The following is a 20,166-nucleotide window of genomic DNA, read 5'->3' on the forward strand; positions in this document are numbered from 1 at the left end:
GGAACCTGCAGAAGAGGAGAGCAGTGAGAATACACAATAAACCTGCGGAAGAGGAGACCAGTGAGAATACACAAGGAACCTGCGGAAGAGGAGAGCAGTGAGAATACACAATAAACCTGCGGAAGAGGAGAGCAGTGAGAATACACAATAAACCTGCAGAAGAGGAGAGCAGTGAGAATACACAATAAACCTGCGGAAGAGGAGACCAGTGAGAATACACAAGGAACCTGCGGAAGAGGAGACCAGTGAGAATACACAATAAACCTGGAGAGCAGTGAGAATACACAATAATCTTGCGGAAGAGGAGAGCAGTGAGAATATACAAGGAACCTGCAGAAGAGGAGAGCAGTGAGAATACACAAGGAACCTGCAGAAGAGGAGAGCAGTGAGAATACACAAGGAACCTGCAGAAGAGGAGACCAGTGAGAATACACAATAAACCTGCAGAAGAAGAGAGCAGTGAGAATACACAAGGAACCTGCTGAAGAGGAGACCAGTGAGAATACACAAGGAACCTGCAGAGGAGACCAGTGAGATTACACGAGGAACCTGCAGAAGAGAAGAGAAGTGAGAACATAGGAGGAACCTGCAGAAGAGGAGAGCAGTGAGGATACACGAGGAACCTGCAGAAGAAGAGAGCAGTGAGAATACACAAGGAATCTGCGGAAGAGAGCAGTGAAAATACACAAGGATCCTGCAGAAGAGGAGAGCAGTGAGAATACACGAGGAACCTGGGGAAGAGGAGACCAGTGAGAATACACAATAAACCTGCGGAAGAGGAGAGCAGTGAGAATACACAATAAACCTGCGGAAGAGGAGACCAGTGAGAATACACAAGGAACCTGCAGAAGAGGAGACCAGTGAGAATACACAAGGAACCTGCAGAGGAGACCAGTGAGATTACACGAGGAACCTGCAGAAGAGAAGAGCAGCGAGAACATAGGAGGAACCTGCAGAAGAGGAGACCAGTGAGAATACACAAGGAACCTGCAGAAGAGGAGACCAGTGAGAATACACAAGGAACCTGCAGAGGAGACCAGTGAGAATACACAAGGAACCTGCGGAAGAGGAGACCAGTGAGAATACACAAGGAACCTGCAGAAGAGGAGACCAGTGAGAATACACAAGTAACCTGCAGAGGAGACCAGTGAGAATACACAAGGAACCTGCGGAAGAGGAGAGCAGTGAGAATACACAATAAACCTGCGGAAGAGGAGAGCAGTGAGAATACACAATAAACCTGCAGAAGAGGAGAGCAGTGAGAATACACAATAAACCTGCAGAAGAGGAGAGCAGTGAGAATACACAAGGAACCTGCGGAAGAGGAGACTAGTGAGAATACACAATAAACCTGGAGAGCAGTGAGAATACACAATAAACCTGCAGAGGAGGAGAGCAGTGAGAATACACAATAAACCTGCGGAAGAGGAAAGCAGTGAGAATACACAATAAACCTGCGGAAGAGGAGAGCAGTGAGAATACACAAGGAACCTGCGGAAGAGGAGAGCAGTGAGAATACACAATAAACCTGCAGAAGAGGAGAGCAGTGAGAATACACAATAAACCTGCGGAAGAGGAGACCAGTGAGAATACACAAGGAACCTGCGGAAGAGGAGACCAGTGGGAATACACAATAAACCTGGAGAGCAGTGAGAATACACAATAAACCTGCAGAGGAGGAGAGCAGTGAGAATACACAATAAACCTGCGGAAGAGGAGAGCAGTGAGAATACACAATAAACCTGCGGAAGAGGAGACCAGTGAGAATACACAAGGAACCTGCGGAAGAGGAGAGCAGTGAGAATACACAATAAACCTGCGGAAGAGGAGAGCAGTGAGAATACACAAGGAACCTGCAGAAGAGGAGAGCAGTGAGAATACACAAGGAACCTGCAGAAGAGGAGACCAGTGAGAATACACAATAAACCTGCAGAAGAGGAGAGCAGTGAGAATACACAAGGAACCTGCAGAAGAGGAGACCAGTGAGAATACACAAGGAACCTGCAGAAGAGGAGACCAGTGAGAATACACAAGGAACCTGCAGAGGAGACCAGTGAGAATACACAAGGAACCTGCGGAAGAGGAGACCAGTGAGAATACACAAGGAACCTGCAGAAGAGGAGACCAGTGAGAATACACAAGTAACCTGCAGAGGAGACCAGTGAGAATACACAAGGAACCTGCGGAAGAGGAGAGCAGTGAGAATACACAATAAACCTGCGGAAGAGGAGAGCAGTGAGAATACACAATAAACCTGCAGAAGAGGAGAGCAGTGAGAATACACAATAAACCTGCAGAAGAGGAGAGCAGTGAGAATACACAAGGAACCTGCGGAAGAGGAGACTAGTGAGAATACACAATAAACCTGGAGAGCAGTGAGAATACACAATAAACCTGCAGAGGAGGAGAGCAGTGAGAATACACAATAAACCTGCGGAAGAGGAAAGCAGTGAGAATACACAATAAACCTGCGGAAGAGGAGAGCAGTGAGAATACACAAGGAACCTGCGGAAGAGGAGAGCAGTGAGAATACACAATAAACCTGCAGAAGAGGAGAGCAGTGAGAATACACAATAAACCTGCGGAAGAGGAGACCAGTGAGAATACACAAGGAACCTGCGGAAGAGGAGACCAGTGGGAATACACAATAAACCTGGAGAGCAGTGAGAATACACAATAAACCTGCAGAGGAGGAGAGCAGTGAGAATACACAATAAACCTGCGGAAGAGGAGAGCAGTGAGAATACACAATAAACCTGCGGAAGAGGAGACCAGTGAGAATACACAAGGAACCTGCGGAAGAGGAGAGCAGTGAGAATACACAATAAACCTGCGGAAGAGGAGAGCAGTGAGAATACACAAGGAACCTGCAGAAGAGGAGAGCAGTGAGAATACACAAGGAACCTGCAGAAGAGGAGACCAGTGAGAATACACAATAAACCTGCAGAAGAGGAGAGCAGTGAGAATACACAAGGAACCTGCAGAAGAGGAGACCAGTGAGAATACACAAGGAACCTGCAGAGGAGACCAGTGAGATTACACGAGGAACCTGCAGAAGAGAAGAGCAGTGAGAACATAGGAGGAACCTGCAGAAGAGGAGAGCAGTGAGGATACACGAGGAACCTGCAGAAGAAGAGAGCAGTGAGAATACACAAGGAATCTGCGGAAGAGAGCAGTGAAAATACACAAGGAACCTGCAGAAGAGGAGAGCAGTGAGGATACACGAGGAACCTGGGGAAGCGGAGACCAATGAAAATACACAATAAACCTGCGGAAGAGGAGAGCAGTGAGAATACACAAAGAACCTGCAGAAGAGGAGAGCAGTGAGAATACACAAGGAATCTGCGGAAGAGAGCAGTGAAAATACACAAGGATCCTGCAGAAGAGGAGAGCAGTGAGAATACACGAGGAACCTGGGGAAGAGGAGACCAGTGAGAATACACAATAAACCTGCGGAAGAGGAGAGCAGTGAAAATACACAATAAACCTGCGGAAGAGGAGACCAGTGAGAATACACAAGGAACCTGCAGAAGAGGAGACCAGTGAGAATACACAAGGAACCTGCAGAGGAGACCAGTGAGATTACACAAGGAACCTGCAGAAGAGAAGAGCAGTGAGAACATAGGAGGAACCTGCAGAAGAGGAGAGCAGTGAGGATACACGAGGAACCTGCAGAAGAGGAGAGCAGTGAGGATACACGAGGAACCTGCAGAAGAAGAGAGCAGTGAGAATACACAAGGAATCTGCGGAAGAGAGCAGTGAAAATACACAAGGATCCTGCAGAAGAGGAGAGCAGTGAGAATACACGAGGAACCTGGGGAAGAGGGGGAGCAACAAGTAAATGAGAAACTTGCAGAGAAGAGGGCAGTGGGAATACACAAGGAACCTACAGAAGAGGAGAGCAGTGAGAACGCACAAGGAACCTGCGGAAAAGATATGTGAGACTACACGATGAGCCTATATTAAAGGAAAAGTGGTGAGAATACACAAGAAACCTGCAAAAGAGGAGAGCGGTGAGAACACATTAGGAGCCAGAGGAGGAGCGTGGTGAGAACCCAGAATGAGCCTGCGGAGGGGGAGAGCAGTGAATACACAAGGAGCCTGTGGAATAGGAGAGTAGTGAGAATACACAATGAGCATGCGAAGAAGAAGAGCCATGAGAATACATGAGCAGAAGAATGTCGAGAAGCCACAATGAGCCTGCGGAGGAGAGCAGTGAAAATACACAAGGAACTTGTGGAGGAGAGCAGTGATAACATACTAGGAGTCTGTGGAGGAGAGCCGCGAGTCTAAGCGAGGAACCTGCAGAGAGCAGTCAGTATACACAAGGAATCTGCGGAGGAGAGCAGTGAGAATACACAAGGAAACTGAGGAAGAGAGTGGTAGGAACACAAAATGAGCCTGCAGAGGTGGAGAGAATACACAAGGAACTTGTGGAGAAGAGCGGTGAGAACAGATGATGAGCCTATGGAGGAGAGCAGGGAGGACACACAAGGAACCTGTGGAAGAGGAGAGCGAAGATAGTACATGATGAATCTGTGGAAGAGGAGAGCAGCGAGAATGCATGAAGAGCCTGAGAATGAGAATACACGATGAAATTGCACAGGAGATTAGAGAATACACAATGAATCTGCGGAGAAGAAGCACAATGCAGAAATATTCACACCCTATTACGGAGTAATTTAGAATGACAAACAGGCAGTGCTCGGCCCACTCACCTGGGAGAAGCTCCCCCCAATCCAGCGTCCTCCGCACACTGCCCGCACTGCTGCCCTGGTATGCCATGTGCCACTTCTTGTATTGGGTACATGATAACCGCGGACTCAGCCTGAAAAACACCAAAGCTGTGAGTGAGAATATCCAGAATTCCCACAATCTCAATGTGAAAGCTACAAATACCTGAGGGGGAAGCTGCACCATCCCGTTGGCTCGGCGTACTCCTGAGGGGGGTCTCCCCTCTTACTGTACATCTCATCTCCTCGCAGCTTGTGACAAGACTCACAGTGACAAACACACAACTTCGAGTCCTCCATGAAATAGCCATCTACGAGACAGAGCAGAAAAGACTGTGTGACATGAACGCTAAGATCCCTAGGACAGAGAAAGTAAGGAGGTAGAGTAAGAGGCAAAGGAGAGGAAAGGGGAGGTGAAAAAAGCAGAAGAGAACAAGAAGGTAGATGAGGATGAGGAAGAGAGGAAGGAGGATGAAAAGGCAGAAAGTAAAGACGGAGGAAGAAGAGGCTTGGAAAGAAAAGGAAGAGGAACAAGACAGAAAGGGCGGAGAAGGCGGAAGCAAGGAGACAAAAGGAGGAGGATGAGGGCAAGAAAGAATAATAAATTGAGGAAAGAGAGGAGGAAATGGTTGAGGAGAAAAGGAAGAAGGAGGAAGAGGCGAAGGAGAGGGAGGAAGAGGAAAAGATCAAAAAGAAAGGAAGGAGGAGGAGAACAGGGCAGAGGAGAAAGGAGGAGTAGGAATAGGCTGAGGAAAGAGAAAAAAAAAAAAAAACGAGTACAAGGAGAGAGAAGGTAGAGAAGGAAGAGCCAGGGAAACCTGAGAAGGTAGGAGGACAGGGAAAAAGCTCAATAGAGACAGTATGGAAATGGAGAAAAAAGTTGAGATGGGAGAAAAGGTAAGGATGGATGAAGTGGCTGCGGAAACAGGAAGAAGAGACTGATAAAGAGGAAGGAGGAAACAAATGCAGAGGAGAGAAGGAGGAGGAAAAGGCCAAGGAAAAGGAGGAAGGAAAAGACCGAAAAGAGGAAAAAGGAAGAGGAAAAGGCCAAGGAAAAAGAAAAAAAAAAAAGAGAAGAGTCCAAGGAGAGGGAAGGTAGAGCTACACAAAATATGAGGAGGAGGACGAGGAAAATGCCAGAAAGAGAAAGGATGTATGTGGAGGAAAAGGCTGAGGGGAGAAAGGAAGGAAGAGGAATTAAAAAAGTTGAAATGATTAGAAAAAGTAAGGACGTGGAAAGGGGTAGGAAGAGACTGAGGAAAAGGAAGGAAAGAAGAGAAGAGAGAGGAAGGATGAAGATAAGGCAGTAGAGGCTGGAAAGAGGCCGGAAGGAAGAAGAAAAGGCTGAGGAGAGAAAGGATTTAGAAGGAGGAGGAAAAGGCTGATAAAAGTTAGGAAGGAGTAAGAAAAAGCAGATGAGAGAAAGGAAAGAGAAGGAAAATAATGAAAAAAAGAGATGAAGGAGGAGGAAAAGGCCAAAAAGGGAAATTACGGAAGTAAAGGTAGAGGAGGAAAAGAAATATGAGAGAGAAGAAAGAGAAAGAAGAAAATAAGGTGGAGAGGAAGAGGCAGAAGAGAGAGGAGGTGGAAATGGCCAGAGAAAGAGGAAAAAGGTGGAAGTGGCTAAGGAAAGAGGAAGGAAGAGGAAGAAGTAGAGGAAGAAGAAGATTGATGAGTACCCAGAGAAAACAGGAAGAGTTAAAGTCAGAGAAGTTAGAGGAAGGATGAGAAGGAAAAGGCTGTGGAAAGAGTAGGAAGGGACTGAGGAAAGAGGAGGATAAAAAGGAAAAGTCAGTGAGGAGAAGAAAAAGGCAGATGAAAGAGAGGAATGAGAAGGAAAAGGGAGAGGATGCTGAAAAAAGGAGAAAGAGGCAAAGGAGAGAGGAAGAAAAGGAAGGAGGTGGAAAAGATAAAGGAAGGAGAAGGAGGAAGAGGAAAAGGCGGAGGAAAGAGAGAGAAAGCAGAGGAGACATAAGGAAGAGGAAAAGAGAGGAAGAAGGATGAAAAGACTGAGGAGAGAGAAGGAGGAGGAAAGGCTGAGAAGAAAGAGGAAGGAGGAGGCAAAAGCCAATGAGAGAAAGAAAGGTGGAGAAGAAAAAGGCCAAGAGAGGAAGGAGGAAGAGGCTGAAAATAGAGACAGAAGAGGCTAAAGGAGAAACAGAAAAGAGAAGTAGAAAAAGGCAGAGAAGCAAGGAATGAGGAAGAGGAAAAGGCAGAGGAGAGAGAAGAAAATGGAGAGGCAAAAGAGGGTGGAGAAGGAGGAAAAGTCCAAGTAGTGAAAGGAAGGAGTAAGAGGAAAAGGCAGAAGAAAGAGGAGGAAAAAACTGAGGAGAGAGGAGAAGATTGACGACAGAGCGAGAAAGGAGGAAAAGGCAGAGGAGATACAAGTAGGAGTAGGCTGAGGAAAGAGGAAAATGGAGAGACAAAAGAGGGTGGGGAAGGAGGAAAAGGCCAAGTTGTGAAAGGAAGGAGGAAGAGGAAAAGGCTGAAGAAACAGGAGGGAAAAGCTGAGGAGAGAGGAGGAAGACGAAAAGGATGAGGAGAGGGATGAGGAGAGGTAAGAGGAGGAAAAAACTGAGGAGAGAGAACGAGGAAAGGTTGAGGAGAGAGAGTAAGGAGGAAAAAGCAGAGGAGAGAGAAGGAGGAGGAAAAGGCTGAGGAGAGATGTGTAGGAGGAGGAAAATGCTGAGTAGAGAGAGGAAGGAGAAGGAAATGGACATGGGGAGATAGGGAGGTGTAAAAAGTCAAGGAGAGTAAAGGGGGAAGGAAAAGTCTAAGTATAGTGAAAGGAGAGGGTGAGGCCAATAGGAGTAAAGAGGGAGGATGATGGTGAGGAGAGTGGGGACACTGAGGAAAGAGGCAGCGGGGGACGCTGAGGAAAGAAGCAGTGGGGGACGTTGAGGAAAGAGGCAGAGGGGGACGCTGAGGAAAGAGGCAGCGGGGAAGCTGAGGAAAGAGGCAGCGGGGACGCTGAGGAAAGAGGCAGCGGGGGACGCTGAGGATAGAGATAGTGGGGCAGCAGTCTAAGCCTCTTACCAGGCAGCAGTAACAGCTCTTTGAAGCGGAGGCAGAGGGCAAGATATTCACAGCTGAGTAGAGCCATAGGGTCTGGCGGAAGCCAGCACAAACTCTCCTTCACACCTATAGAGATGGAGAAGCTTATCTACTAGACCTCAGTGGTTGACAACTTTTAATGGCTAACTGAAAAGATAAGAAACAAGCACTTTTTTTTTTTTAGACTGATCCGCTCTCTTCATCAGGGCTAGTAAGGGTATGTGCACACATTGAGTATTTGATAGCAGAAATCTCTGCAACGTTTCTCCATCTTCAGGAATTTGTTGACAGCAAAAACAATGGAAAAATTGTGTGTTTTTTAAGCCTTCTTTGTGCATTCTTTGTATGTATTTTTGTACAGCAATCCGTTTTGTGATGTAATTTCCTTGTTCAGCACCTTTTTTTCATGCTTATTTTCCCCGTCCCAGGCTAAAAATCCCAGAAATGGCGCTTAGCCCCAGCTCTTTTCGATGCCCTGGTGCAGTGGTATCGAGGTAATGGGATTAGGGGTCGGTGCCAGCAACTGTCGCTGCCAGACCCCCTCATTACTAAACTGGTAAGTAAAGAGTTAAACACACCGAGAATCTAGAATTGTAGCATGCTGCAGTTGTCCTCGTATATCGGACCAGAGTCACCAATGCAAGTCAATGGGTGTGAGGAAAAAAAAAATTGCACGTCACTTGGATCATGTGAATGCCGTCCGATTTTTACACACCGATGTTCATGAAAACCCGACATTTCATCTGCCGCGTACAGTAAAATCACAGCATGACCCGACAGAATAGAATAGATACTCTGCACATCTACTCCCCCTCCAACTGGCTGTCAATTACCGCCCCCCCAGGGTCAACCATCATTTTCTTCGACCACTTCACCACCTGGCTACTTCATTTCCTCTCCGCTGACATCCCCACTATCATCATGGGCGACTTCAACATCTCCGTTGACACCTCCACCTCAGCTGCCTCTAAACTTCTATCTCTCACTTCCTCCTTCGGCCTCACTCAATGGTCTTCTGCAGCCACCCACAACGATGGCCACACACTGGACCTCATCTTCACCCGCCTCTGCTCCCTATCTAACCTCTCTAACTCACCTCTTCCTCTTTCTGACCACAACCTACTCATTCTCTTCCCTCTCCACGTCTACAATTCCCACCCCACAAACTCACTCACCCTAGCAGAAATCTCAAACATCTCGACGTACACACTCTCTGAATCCCTACTCCCTCTTACAGACATAAGTTCCCTACACAATGTAGATGACGCTTTATATAACACCTTAATAGCTGTAGCTCTGGAATCGGTTGCCCCTCTCACACATACCAAAGGTCGCAAACTCAGACAACCCTGGCACACCAGCCTGACCAAAGAACTGAGGTGCGCTACCCGAGTTGCTGAGCGGAGATGGAAAAGATATCACTCCAACGAGCACTTCATCGCATTCAAACAGTCCCTCACTACTTGCAAGGCCTCACTCGCGACAGCGAAACAAACCTACCTCATCTCTCATATCCTCCCTGTCTCACAACCCTAAACAGTTATGCAACACCTTCAATTCTCACCTCCGTCCCCCAGCACCTCCTCCCTCCCCACTCATCTCAGCTGAAGACTTTGCCTAAGTTTTTAATCATAAGATTGAGAACATCAGAGACAATTTTGGTCGACAACCCCCAGAGCCCTTCCTCCTCCTCCAAAACCAACTTCTCCACTATTACAGAAGATAGACTCTCCACTCTAATGTCAAGATCACATCTCACCACCTGTGCACTTGACCCGACCCCATCCCACTTCATCCCAAACCTCACCACAGTCTTCATCCCAACCCTAACCCAGGGTTATTCCATATCAAGTGATCCAAATATGAATATTTTTCTTACCTGACGTCTTCAGATTTTTTTTATTTTTATGAAATACAACTTTAGTTAATCACAAATTAAAAGCTATGAATTTTTTTCTTCATCAGTTGATTTTTTAAAGACTTCTAAAGTTTTGAAAAAGTGTGAATTTTGGCCTGGTATGGCTTTACATTTTTTATCATATCTCGGTACCGGCTTTCATAGGTCACAAGACTATGTTTCTTTACATTTTGTTTTGGAGAAATCAAATTCAAACTTTTGATGCGCAATTGTGAAAAAAACGTATGTTTTAAAATTGGTAAAAAATGAATGTGTGTTAGTTGTGTCCTTGTTTATATTTGTGCCAGGATTCAACTTGGGACCTGTCACATTTCATTTTCTTTTTTAAGCCTTGAATCATCTGATTTTATGTCTGTGAGTTTCTTCCCTTTTTTTTCTTCAAATTACAACTTATTGCATTCAACATTTATATGTAACAATAAAGAAACACAAAAAGCAACTAGTGAAGTCCAGAATAAATCCATCCTAATCATGACACAACTTGCTCAGTATTTTCAACCTGAAGGCACAGAACAAGCCAAAAGATAAAAGGTGATCACATCCTCCAGAGGTTTATAAATACAGCCTCGTCCTAATTAGGTGGTAAAAACAAGAAGAAAAGAACCAATATTGTTACCCCCTATTTATTATATTATTATATCACTAAACCGGTCATTTAGGAAGTGTTTAACGCCTTTCTGACATTGGGCCCGTATGCCCACCGATGGGATAGTACGTCATAGCGATCGGCTGCGCTCATGGGGGGAGAGCGGCCGATCGTGGCTAGGTGTCAGATGACCATCGCAGCTGATATCCGGCACTATGTGCCAGGAGCGGTCACGGACTGCCCCCGGCACATTAACCCCCGGCACACTGCGATCAAACATGATCGCAGTGTTCCGGGGGCATAGGGAAGCATCGCGCAGGGAGGGGGCTCCCTGCAGGCTTCCCTGAGACCCCTGGAGCAACGCGATGTGCTCACATTGTACCGAGCGTCTCCTCCCTGCAAGCCCCGAATCCAAAATGGCTGCGGGGCTACATCCGGGTCCTGCAGGGAGGTGGCTTCACAGCGCCTGCTCAGAGCAGGGCCGGGAAGCCTCCAGGAGCGGCGCACGTCAGATCGCCGATCAGACAGTGCACAGCAAAGTGTCAGACCAGCGATCTTACACTATAACATGATACCCCCCCCCCCGGGGCAATGTTATACGGTAAAAATGTTCACATGCGTAAAAAAAAATATATATATATTTCCTATAAATACATTTCTTTGTCTAAGTAATAAAAAAACACAATAAAAGTGCACATGTTTAGTAACCCGACCTATAAAACTGTCCCACTAGTTAACCCCTACAGTGAACACCGCAAAAAACAAAAAAAAACACAACGCTTTATTATCATACCGCCGAACAAAAAGTGGAATAACACGCGATCAAAAAGACAGATATAAATAACCATGGTACCGCTGAAAACATCATCTTGTCCCGCAAAAAACGAGCCGCCACACAGCATCATAAGCAAAAAAATAAAAAAGTTATAGTCCTCAGAATAAAGCGATGCAAAAATTATTATTTATTCTATAAAATAGTTTTTATCGTATAAAAGCGCCAAAACACAAAAAATGATATAAATGAGGTATCGCTGTAATTGTACTGACCCGAAGAATAAAACTGCTTTATCAATTTTACCAAACGCGGAAAAGTATAAACGCCCCCCCCAAAAGAAATTCATGAATAGCTGGTTTTTGGTCATTCTGCCTCACAAAAATCGGAATAAAAAATCGATAAAAACTGTCACGTGTCCGAAAATGTTACCAATAAAAACGTCAACTCGTCCCGCAAAAAACAAGATCTCACATGACTCTGTGGACCAAAATATGGAAAAATTATAGCTCTCAAAATGTGGAGACGCAAAAACTATTTTTTGCAATAAAAAGCGTCTTTCAGTGTGTGACGACTGCCAACCATAAAAATCCGCTAAAAAACCTTTTCTCAGGGTTATTGGAGATTTGGAGGACGCGATCATGTCTGTCACAGAGCACTGGTCTCCATTGGTCCTTTATGGTATGTGACCAGCCCCAGCCATTATGGGTGAACTGTGGCCACCCCAGCACTGGGGGTTATGAACACCATAGAAGACCTCTAGTAGGAGGGTACGAGGGCTTCTGCCCCGGTAAAATACTTGTCTTCTACACTCTTACAACACCTGCTCCATGTGTGCATCACCATTCATTCTGACAGCAGGTGGAGGCTTGGGATCGATGGCGCTGGCTCTGGGCGCCGTCTACTGCACACGTGCGGATGGCCGCCAGCTGTTTGTTACGTGGTTCTGTTGTTTCCTTTGGACATGGTCACTTTCTGCAGCAGGAACACGGCGTGCACATGTGATTGCAGGATCAGCCATGGAACGATTGATGAAATGCAGCGGAGTGTAGATTGCCAATTAACACTGAATCGTTACTGCCTGTTGTCTCATGTCTGCACATTATCGCACTTCTCTCTGGCCACTATTTGCACTGTCTGAACACTGTCTCTCAGGAGCTCTTCGAGCCTTTCACACAAACACTATTACGTATGCTCCAATTGTCTGTATGAGAAATACCATGTCTGTACACCATTACCGTGCTGGAGAAAGGCTCTCCGTGAGCTGGAGAAAGGCTCTCCGTGAGCTGGAGAAAGGCTCTCCGTGAGCTGGAGAAAGGCTCTCCGTGAGCTGGAGAAAGGCTCTCCGTGAGCTGGAGAAAGGCTCTCCGTGAGCTGGAGAAAGGCTCTCCGTGAGCTGGAGAAAGGCTCTCCGTGAGCTGGAGAAAGGCTCTCCGTGTGCTGGAGAAAGGCTCTCCGTGTGCTGGAGAAAGGCTCTCCGTGTGCTGAAGAAAGGCTCTCCGTGTGCTGGAGAAAGGCTCTCCGTGTGCTGGAGAAAGGCTCTCCGTGTGCTGGAGAAAGGCTCTCCGTGTGCTGGAGAAAGGCTCTCCGTGAGCTGGAGAAAGGCTCTCCGTGAGCTGGAGAAAGGCTCTCCGTGTGCTGGAGAAAGGCTCTCCGTGAGCTGAAACGTCGCCACGATGGCCGATTACACCTGAACACTTCTTGGACTCTCATTCTAAGGTTTGGTACATGATGAGGGGCTTTGCACCCACAATTTGTTTCTTCTGTGCTGCTCTCACTTTTTGCTATCGCTAAAAAACCCGCTATAAAGTAAATGAAACCCCCTTCATCACCCCCTTAGTTAGGGAAAAGTAATACAATTAAAAAATGTATTTATTTCCATTTTCCCGTTAGGGTTATGGTTGGGGTTAGGGCTAGGGTTATGGTTGGGATTAGGGTCAGGGGTGTGTTTGGATTAGGGTTTCAGTTAGAATTGGGGGTTTCACTGTTTGGGCACATCAGGGGCTCTCCAAACGCAACATGGCGTCCGATATCAATTCCAGACAATTTTGCATTGAAAAGTCAAATGGCGCTCCTTCACTTCCGAGCTCTGCCATGCGCCCAAACGATGGTTCCCCCCCACATATGGGGTATCAGCGTACTCAGGACAAATTGCACAACAACTTTTGGGGTCCATTTTCTCCTGTTACCCTTGGGAAAATAAAACAAATTGGAGCTGAAGTAAATTTTTTGTGAAAAAAAGTTAAATGTTCATTTTTATTTAAACATTCAAAAAATTCCTGTGAAACACCTGAAGGGTTAATAAACTTCTTGAATGTGGTTCTGAGCACCTTGAGGGGTGCAGTTTTTAGAATGGTGTCACACTTGGGTATTTTCTATCATATAGACCCCTCAAAGTGACCTCAAATGTGAGGTGGTCCCTAAAAAGAAATGGTGTTGTAAAAATGAGAAATTGCTGGTCAACTTTTAACCCTTATAACTCCCTAACAAAAAAAATGTTGGTTCCAAAATTGTGCTGATGTAAAGTAGACATGTGGGAAATGTTATTTATTAAGTATATGGTGTGACATATCTCTGTGATTTAATTGCATAAAAATTCAAAGTTGATGAATTGCAAAATGTTCCAAATTTTCGCCAAATTTGTTTTTTTTCACAAATAAACGCAGGTAATATCAAAGAAATGTTACCACTATCATGAAGTACAATATGTCACGAGAAAACAATGTCAGAATCACCGGGATCTGTTGAAGCTCCAGAGTTATAACCTCATGAAGGGACAGTGGTCAGAATTGTAAAAATTGGCCCGGTCATTAAGGTGCAAACCACCCTTGGGGGTTAAGGGGTTAAGAAGAATAGTCCAGGAGTTAAATCCTCGTTCTATAAAATATGAACTATAATTAATAGTAGGTTGTTACACTGGCCTTCTATCATCAATGTGTCCCTTCTAGTGGGTGTCCATATGCCGGCCTGTCATGGTGCTCGGCTCCACCGGAGATATAGCCGATCTTTGTAAGTTTTACAATGTCTGCTTTTCTTGGATACAGAGAGGACGGCGCTGGACCAGAAGGTGCAGAAAAGTCACTCCTACGTCTTCATTGTCACCACCAGCGCCGATCATATTCACAGGTCACACAGCCAGTTGTCTTGTGCCGCCTTCCACCACTTCATGGACGTCACTGTCTTTATTTCCACTACATGGGATGACAGTCCGGCATTGCGGAGTCCCTGTGATGGGTTCTGCTCCTCCCCGTAGTCCTGGTTCGTACAATACAGGTCCTTCTCAAAAAATTAGCATATAGTGTTAAATTTCATTATTTACCATAATGTAATGATTACAATTAAACTTTCATATATTATAGATTCATTATCCACCAACTGAAATTTGTCAGGTCTTTTATTGTTTTAATACTGATGATTTTGGCCTACAACTCCTGAAAACCCAAAAAACCTGTCTCAATAAATTAGCATATCAAGAAAAGGTTCTCTAAACGACCTATTACCCTAATCTTCTGAATCAACTAATTAACTCTAAACACATGCAAAAGATACCTGAGGCTTTTAAAAACTCCCTGCCTGGTTCATTACTCAAAACCCCCATCATGGGTAAGACTAGCGACCTGACAGATGTCAAGAAGGCCATCATTGACACCCTCAAGCAAGAGGGTAAGACCCAGAAAGAAATTTCTCAACAAATAGGCTGTTCCCAGAGTGCTGTATCAAGGCACCTCAATGGTAAGTCTGTTGGAAGGAAACACTGTGGCAGAAAACGCTGTACAACGAGAAGAGGTGACCGGACCCTGAGGAAGATTGTGGAGAAGGACCGATTCCAGACCTTGGGGAACCTGAGGAAGCAGTGGACTGAGTCTGGTGTGGAAACATCCAGAGCCACCGTGCACAGGCGTGTGCAGGAAATGGGCTACAGGTGCCGCATTCCCCAGGTAAACAGCGGCAGAAGCGCCTGACCTGGGCTACAGAGAAGCAGCACTGGACTGTTGCTAAGTGGTCCCAAGTACTTTTTTCTGATGAAAGCAAATTTTGCATGTCATTCGGAAATCAAGGTGCCAGAGTCTGGAGGAAGACTGGGGAGAAGGAAATGCCAAAATGCCTGAAGTCCAGTGTCAAGTACCCACAGTCAGTGATGGTGTGGGGTGCCATGTCAGCTGCTGGTGTTGGTCCACTGTGTTTCATCAAGGGCAGGGTCAATGCAGCTAGCTATCAGGAGATTTTGGAGCACTTCATGCTTCCATCGGCTGAAATGCTTTATGGAGATGAAGATTTCATTTTTCAGCACGACCTGGCACCTGCTCACAGTGCCAAAACCACTGGTAAATGGTTTACTGACCATGGTATTACTGTGCTCAATTGGCCTGCCAACTCTCCTGACCTGAACCCCATAGAGAATCTGTGGGATATTGTGAAGAGAAAGTTGAGAGACGCAAGACCCAACACTCTGGATGAGCTTAAGGCCGCTATTGAAGCATCCTGGGCCTCCATAACATCTCAGCAGTGTCACAGGCTGATTGCCTCCATGCCACGCCGCATTGAAGCAGTCATTTCTGCCAAAGGATTCCCGACCAAGTATTGAGTGCATAACTGAACATTATTATTTGATGGTTTTTTTGTTTGTTATTAAAAAACACTTTTGTTTGATTGGACGGGTGAAATATGCTAATTTATTGAGACAGGTTTTTTGGGTTTTCAGGAGTTGTAGGCCAAAATCATCAGTATTAAAACAATAAAAGACCTGACAAATTTCAGTTGGTGGATAATGAATCTATAATATATGAAAGTTTAATTGTAAACATTACATTAGGGTAAATAATGAAATTTAACACTATATGCTAATTTTTTGAGAAGGACCTGTACATGAGCTGGATGCGGAGAATATTTCTCTCGCTCCATTTGAGGAGTTTTCTGGGTGGTAAGATTTGGTGTGAACGTGGCCTCTGGAGGCTCGAGCTGCCGGCCGGTCATCGCAGTCACCGTCTGCCCCTAACAAAGCTTCTAAGCTGTAACATAATACCGTAACATCTAACAATCCTGGATTATTAGAACTATGGACCCCACAGGCTGAACAGAGCTGAAATCCAGATTTTCGAACTGACCCTGTAATAGTTTTATTTTGTAATCGATGGTCCCGATCCCAGCTTGTGTCTTGGTACAGATGTGGCTCGGAGCAGAGCAGGCACATGGGCAGTTTTAGACATTTTAAAATTAAATGTTCTTTTTCAGAAATGCGTTTTAAAATGTTGCGTTCGCATGGGTAAAATATTATCGAAGCTACTCTTGTGCCCTATCTGGTGAAAGCCTGGACCGTTCCGAGTAGAATGGGGTTTATTCGGTTTCTCTGTCTTTTTTCTAGCCGGAGTTATGGGTAGAAATGTAAAGGCGGGCAACACCGAAATTCGCACTTTTTCTGAACTATGAAACTCAATTAAAATATGTATATATATATATATATATGTATATATATATATATATATATATATATATATATATATATATATATGTATATATATATGTATATATATATATATATATATATATATATATATATATATATATATATATATATATATATATATATATATCTATCTAGAATGTTTGTTTCTTCACATTTTGCATTCTCTGACACACTGTTACCAAATAACAAAATCTCAAAAGATTAAAAACAGAGGTAAAAGTCATTGGTTCACCTGACATGGAATGACCCCCATCTATTCACCCTATCACCCACAACTGGTGTTTACCCCTCAAGCTTTAACCCCTTCTGACATCTGACGTACTGTCCCGTCGAGGTGGGGTTGGCCCGTATGACCACCGACGGGATACTACGTCATGCCCTTTAATGCGACTTAAGTCACGGTGATCGCATTAAAATTCCGACGCCATCTTACCTTACGGAAGATAGCCTCGGCATCCTGGGGTATGGCGCCGCCCCACTGCCCTCCCGATCGCTGTGATTGGCTGTTTAATTCTCTCTCAGCCTCTCTCATTGTTTCAGCCATTCAGATTGGCTGAAACAGTGAGGTCCCAGCTAGGATCGAGGACCGATGTACTCGATCCTAGGGCCAGTGCCTGGCAACGCCAGGCATCGGCCAAAACCCCCCAGATTGGCGCGATCGACGATAACATCGACTGCGCCAATCGCAGGGCACAGGGGTGGTGTTACCGCGCTGTGCCCTGCCTGTAACTTCACCGATCCTACCCCGGAGCCTGCAGCTACTGATTGGCGCGATCGATGTGATGTCGATCACGTCAATCAGAGGGTGTGACCGTGCTGTGCCCTGATGGTGACCTGCCTATGATTGGAGCTGTGAGCTCCGAACATAGGCTGGTGCCTAGCAACACCGGCGTCACCAGGGCCTCCTCTGATTGGTGGGATCGATGTGATCATTCAATCCCCCCCACCAATGACAGGCCACAGCAGTGGTATGCTCTGCAGGAATCCTCACACTTGTTGAGGATTCCTGCAGAGCGGTCACGCTGACAGATCCCCTCCTGTGCTGAGACTTGTGGTGCCACAGTAGCCTGTGACAATTCTTGCTAAAGAAAAAAGAAAGAAGACAGAAGAAAGAAGAGAGACTACAACCTTAAGTGTTCATCCCCAATCCCGGCCGGATCTCTCTTCACCCCCCCATCCCCACTTTGCGCCGCGTCTGTCCGTGCCCAAATTTAGCAGCCGCCGAGCGTTAATTGGTGACTTAGTTCACCGATCAACACTTGTGCTGACTTTTCTTTTCCACATCCCCACGCACGCACCCAGCCGCCGCGTCTAAACCCGTGCCCTTCCTTTCTTTTTTTTCCACATCCCCGTGCGCACACCCAGCAGCCGCCGAACTTTGATAAGTGACGCGGATCACTTATCAGAGCTAGGGCCTGCTGTTTTAGACTTTTCCTTTCACAGGTATTTTTTTCCATTTAGCTTTTTCTTTTCAGAAGTTTGCACCAAACACTATCCCCCCACATCTACACATAGTTACCAATAAAGTACACCCAAGCACCATACTCGAAAAAAAATGTCCCGCTCGTCCCAGCAGCGCTATTCAGCGGAGGAGGCATATTCTTTCCTTGCCTCCGACACTGATAGCGAGGGAGAGGTTCCCACATTCCTTTACTCTTCAGATTCTTCATCCTCTTCATCTTCCTCCTCAGGTCCTGCGGAACCACCATGCAGACGTTGCCGGACAGAAGCAGTGCCCAATGTTCATGAAGATGAACCAGCATGCCCCTCTTCGGACCCCATATGGACCTCGTCCCCCGAAAATTATGAGCCACTGATTCCTGATTTTGTGGCAGAATCAGGAATCAAGCTTGACACCACCGGCCTCACAGAACTAGACTTTTTTAAAGTCTTTTTCTCTGAGGCTTTTGTTAACCTCATTGTGGAGCAAACTAATTTGTACGCTCGGCAATTTTTGGAGCAAAACCCCGGTTCATCATTTTCTAACTGGCCTCCTGTAGACGCAGTTGAAATGATGCCGTTTTGGGGCCTGGTCCTTCATATGGGGATCCTGAAGAAGCCAGAACTTCGGCAATATTGGAGTGTTGACATTTTATATACCACTCCAGTGTTCCGAATCATCATGACCCGGACGCGTTTTGAGGCCATCCACAAGTTCCTGCATTACAACGATAATGCACGGTGTCCCGCACGAGATGACCCCAATTTTGATCGTCTGTTCAAAGTTCGGCCGGTCATCGAACACTTCAGCAAAAAGTTTGCTGAAGTGTAAATGCCCCAAAGGGACATCTGCGTGGATGAGCCCTTGGTTCATTTTAAGGGGCGGCGGCTCAGATTCCGTCAATACCTGCCCAACAAGAGGGCAAGGTACGGAATCAAACTCTACAAGCTGTGTGAGAGTACCTCAGGGTACACCTACAGCTTTAGAGTCTACGAAGGGAAGGACACCAGGATTGAACCCCCAGAGTGTCCCCCTGTCCTGGGAGTGAGTTGGAAAATTGTATGGGATTTGGTGCACCCACTGCTGTGCACCTCTTTATTAAAAGAGGTCTGGATACACATGATGAGAGCATTATACTGCCTCTGTACAAATCCCTAGTTAGACCGCACATGGAGTACTGTGTCCAGTTTTGGGCACCGGTGCTCAGGAAGGATATAATGGAACTAGAGAGAGTACAAAGGAGGGCAACAAAATTAAAAAAGGGGATGGGAGAACTACAATACCCAGATAGATTAGCGAAATTAGGATTTAGTCTACAAAAAAGACGACTGAGGGGCGATCTAATAACCATGTATAAGTATATAAGGGGACAATACAAATATCTCGCTGAGGATCTCTTTATACCAAGGAAGGTGACGGGCACAAGGGGGCATTCTTTGCGTCTGGAGGAGAGAAGGTTTTTCCACCAACATAGAAGAGGATTCTTTACTGTTAGGGCAGTGAGAATCTGGAATTGCTTGCCTGAGGAGGTGGTGATGGCGAACACAGTCGAGGGGTTCAAGAGAGGCCTGGATGTCTTCCTGGAGCAGAACAATATTGTATCATACAATTATTAGGTTCTGTAGAAGGACGTAGATCTGGGGATTTATTATGATGGAATATAGGCTGAACTGGATGGACAAATGTCTTTTTTCGGCCTTACTAACTATGTTACTATGTTACCTCTAAACCAATAACTTTTATTCCAGCATCCCACTCTACAAATACCTCTCTGAGCGAGGTACCGCAGCCTGCGGTACTGTCCGCAAAAATCAGAGACGCCTCCCGAAGACGCTACTTGGGCAGATGCTCAGAAAAGGTGAGCGCAGAGCACAAAGTAGCGACCACCTGCTGGTGATCAAGTACAAGAGGGATGTCCTTCTCTTGACCACCATACACTGTGATGGCAGCGCCCTCAGCACTGTACGGGGTACCTCTACACAGGTCTGCAAACCGGACTGTGTACTGGGGTACAACAAAAACATGGGGGGTATTGATCTCTCCGAACAACTCCTCCAACCGTAGTGCTTTGAGAAAGGCCAAGGTGTGGTACAAAAAGCTGTCCGTGTACATCGTACAAATGGCAATGCTCAACGCTTTCCTGCTGTCACGATGTGCACGCCACACCGATACGTCGTACCTTCAGTTCCAGGAGGTAG

General features: G+C 46.0%; 1 protein-coding gene across 2 annotated transcripts in view; it reads right to left on the reverse strand.

Moving 5' to 3' along the window:
- NEURL4 (neuralized E3 ubiquitin protein ligase 4) overlaps positions 1-20,166 on the reverse strand; it is a 140,992-nt gene that overhangs the window by 18,295 nt on the left and 102,531 nt on the right. For both annotated transcript variants that reach the window (XM_077261431.1, XM_077261432.1), the window contains exons 25-27: positions 7,770-7,874; positions 4,900-5,044; positions 4,719-4,828 (exon numbers count right to left, since the gene is read on the reverse strand). In XM_077261431.1, the coding sequence (XP_077117546.1) occupies positions 4,719-4,828; positions 4,900-5,044; positions 7,770-7,874 (360 nt within the window). The remainder of the gene's footprint in view (positions 1-4,718; positions 4,829-4,899; positions 5,045-7,769; positions 7,875-20,166) is intronic.

This window comes from Ranitomeya variabilis, chromosome 5 (genome assembly GCF_051348905.1).
Source record: "Ranitomeya variabilis isolate aRanVar5 chromosome 5, aRanVar5.hap1, whole genome shotgun sequence".
In the NCBI taxonomy this organism is placed as follows: Eukaryota; Metazoa; Chordata; class Amphibia; order Anura; family Dendrobatidae; genus Ranitomeya; species Ranitomeya variabilis.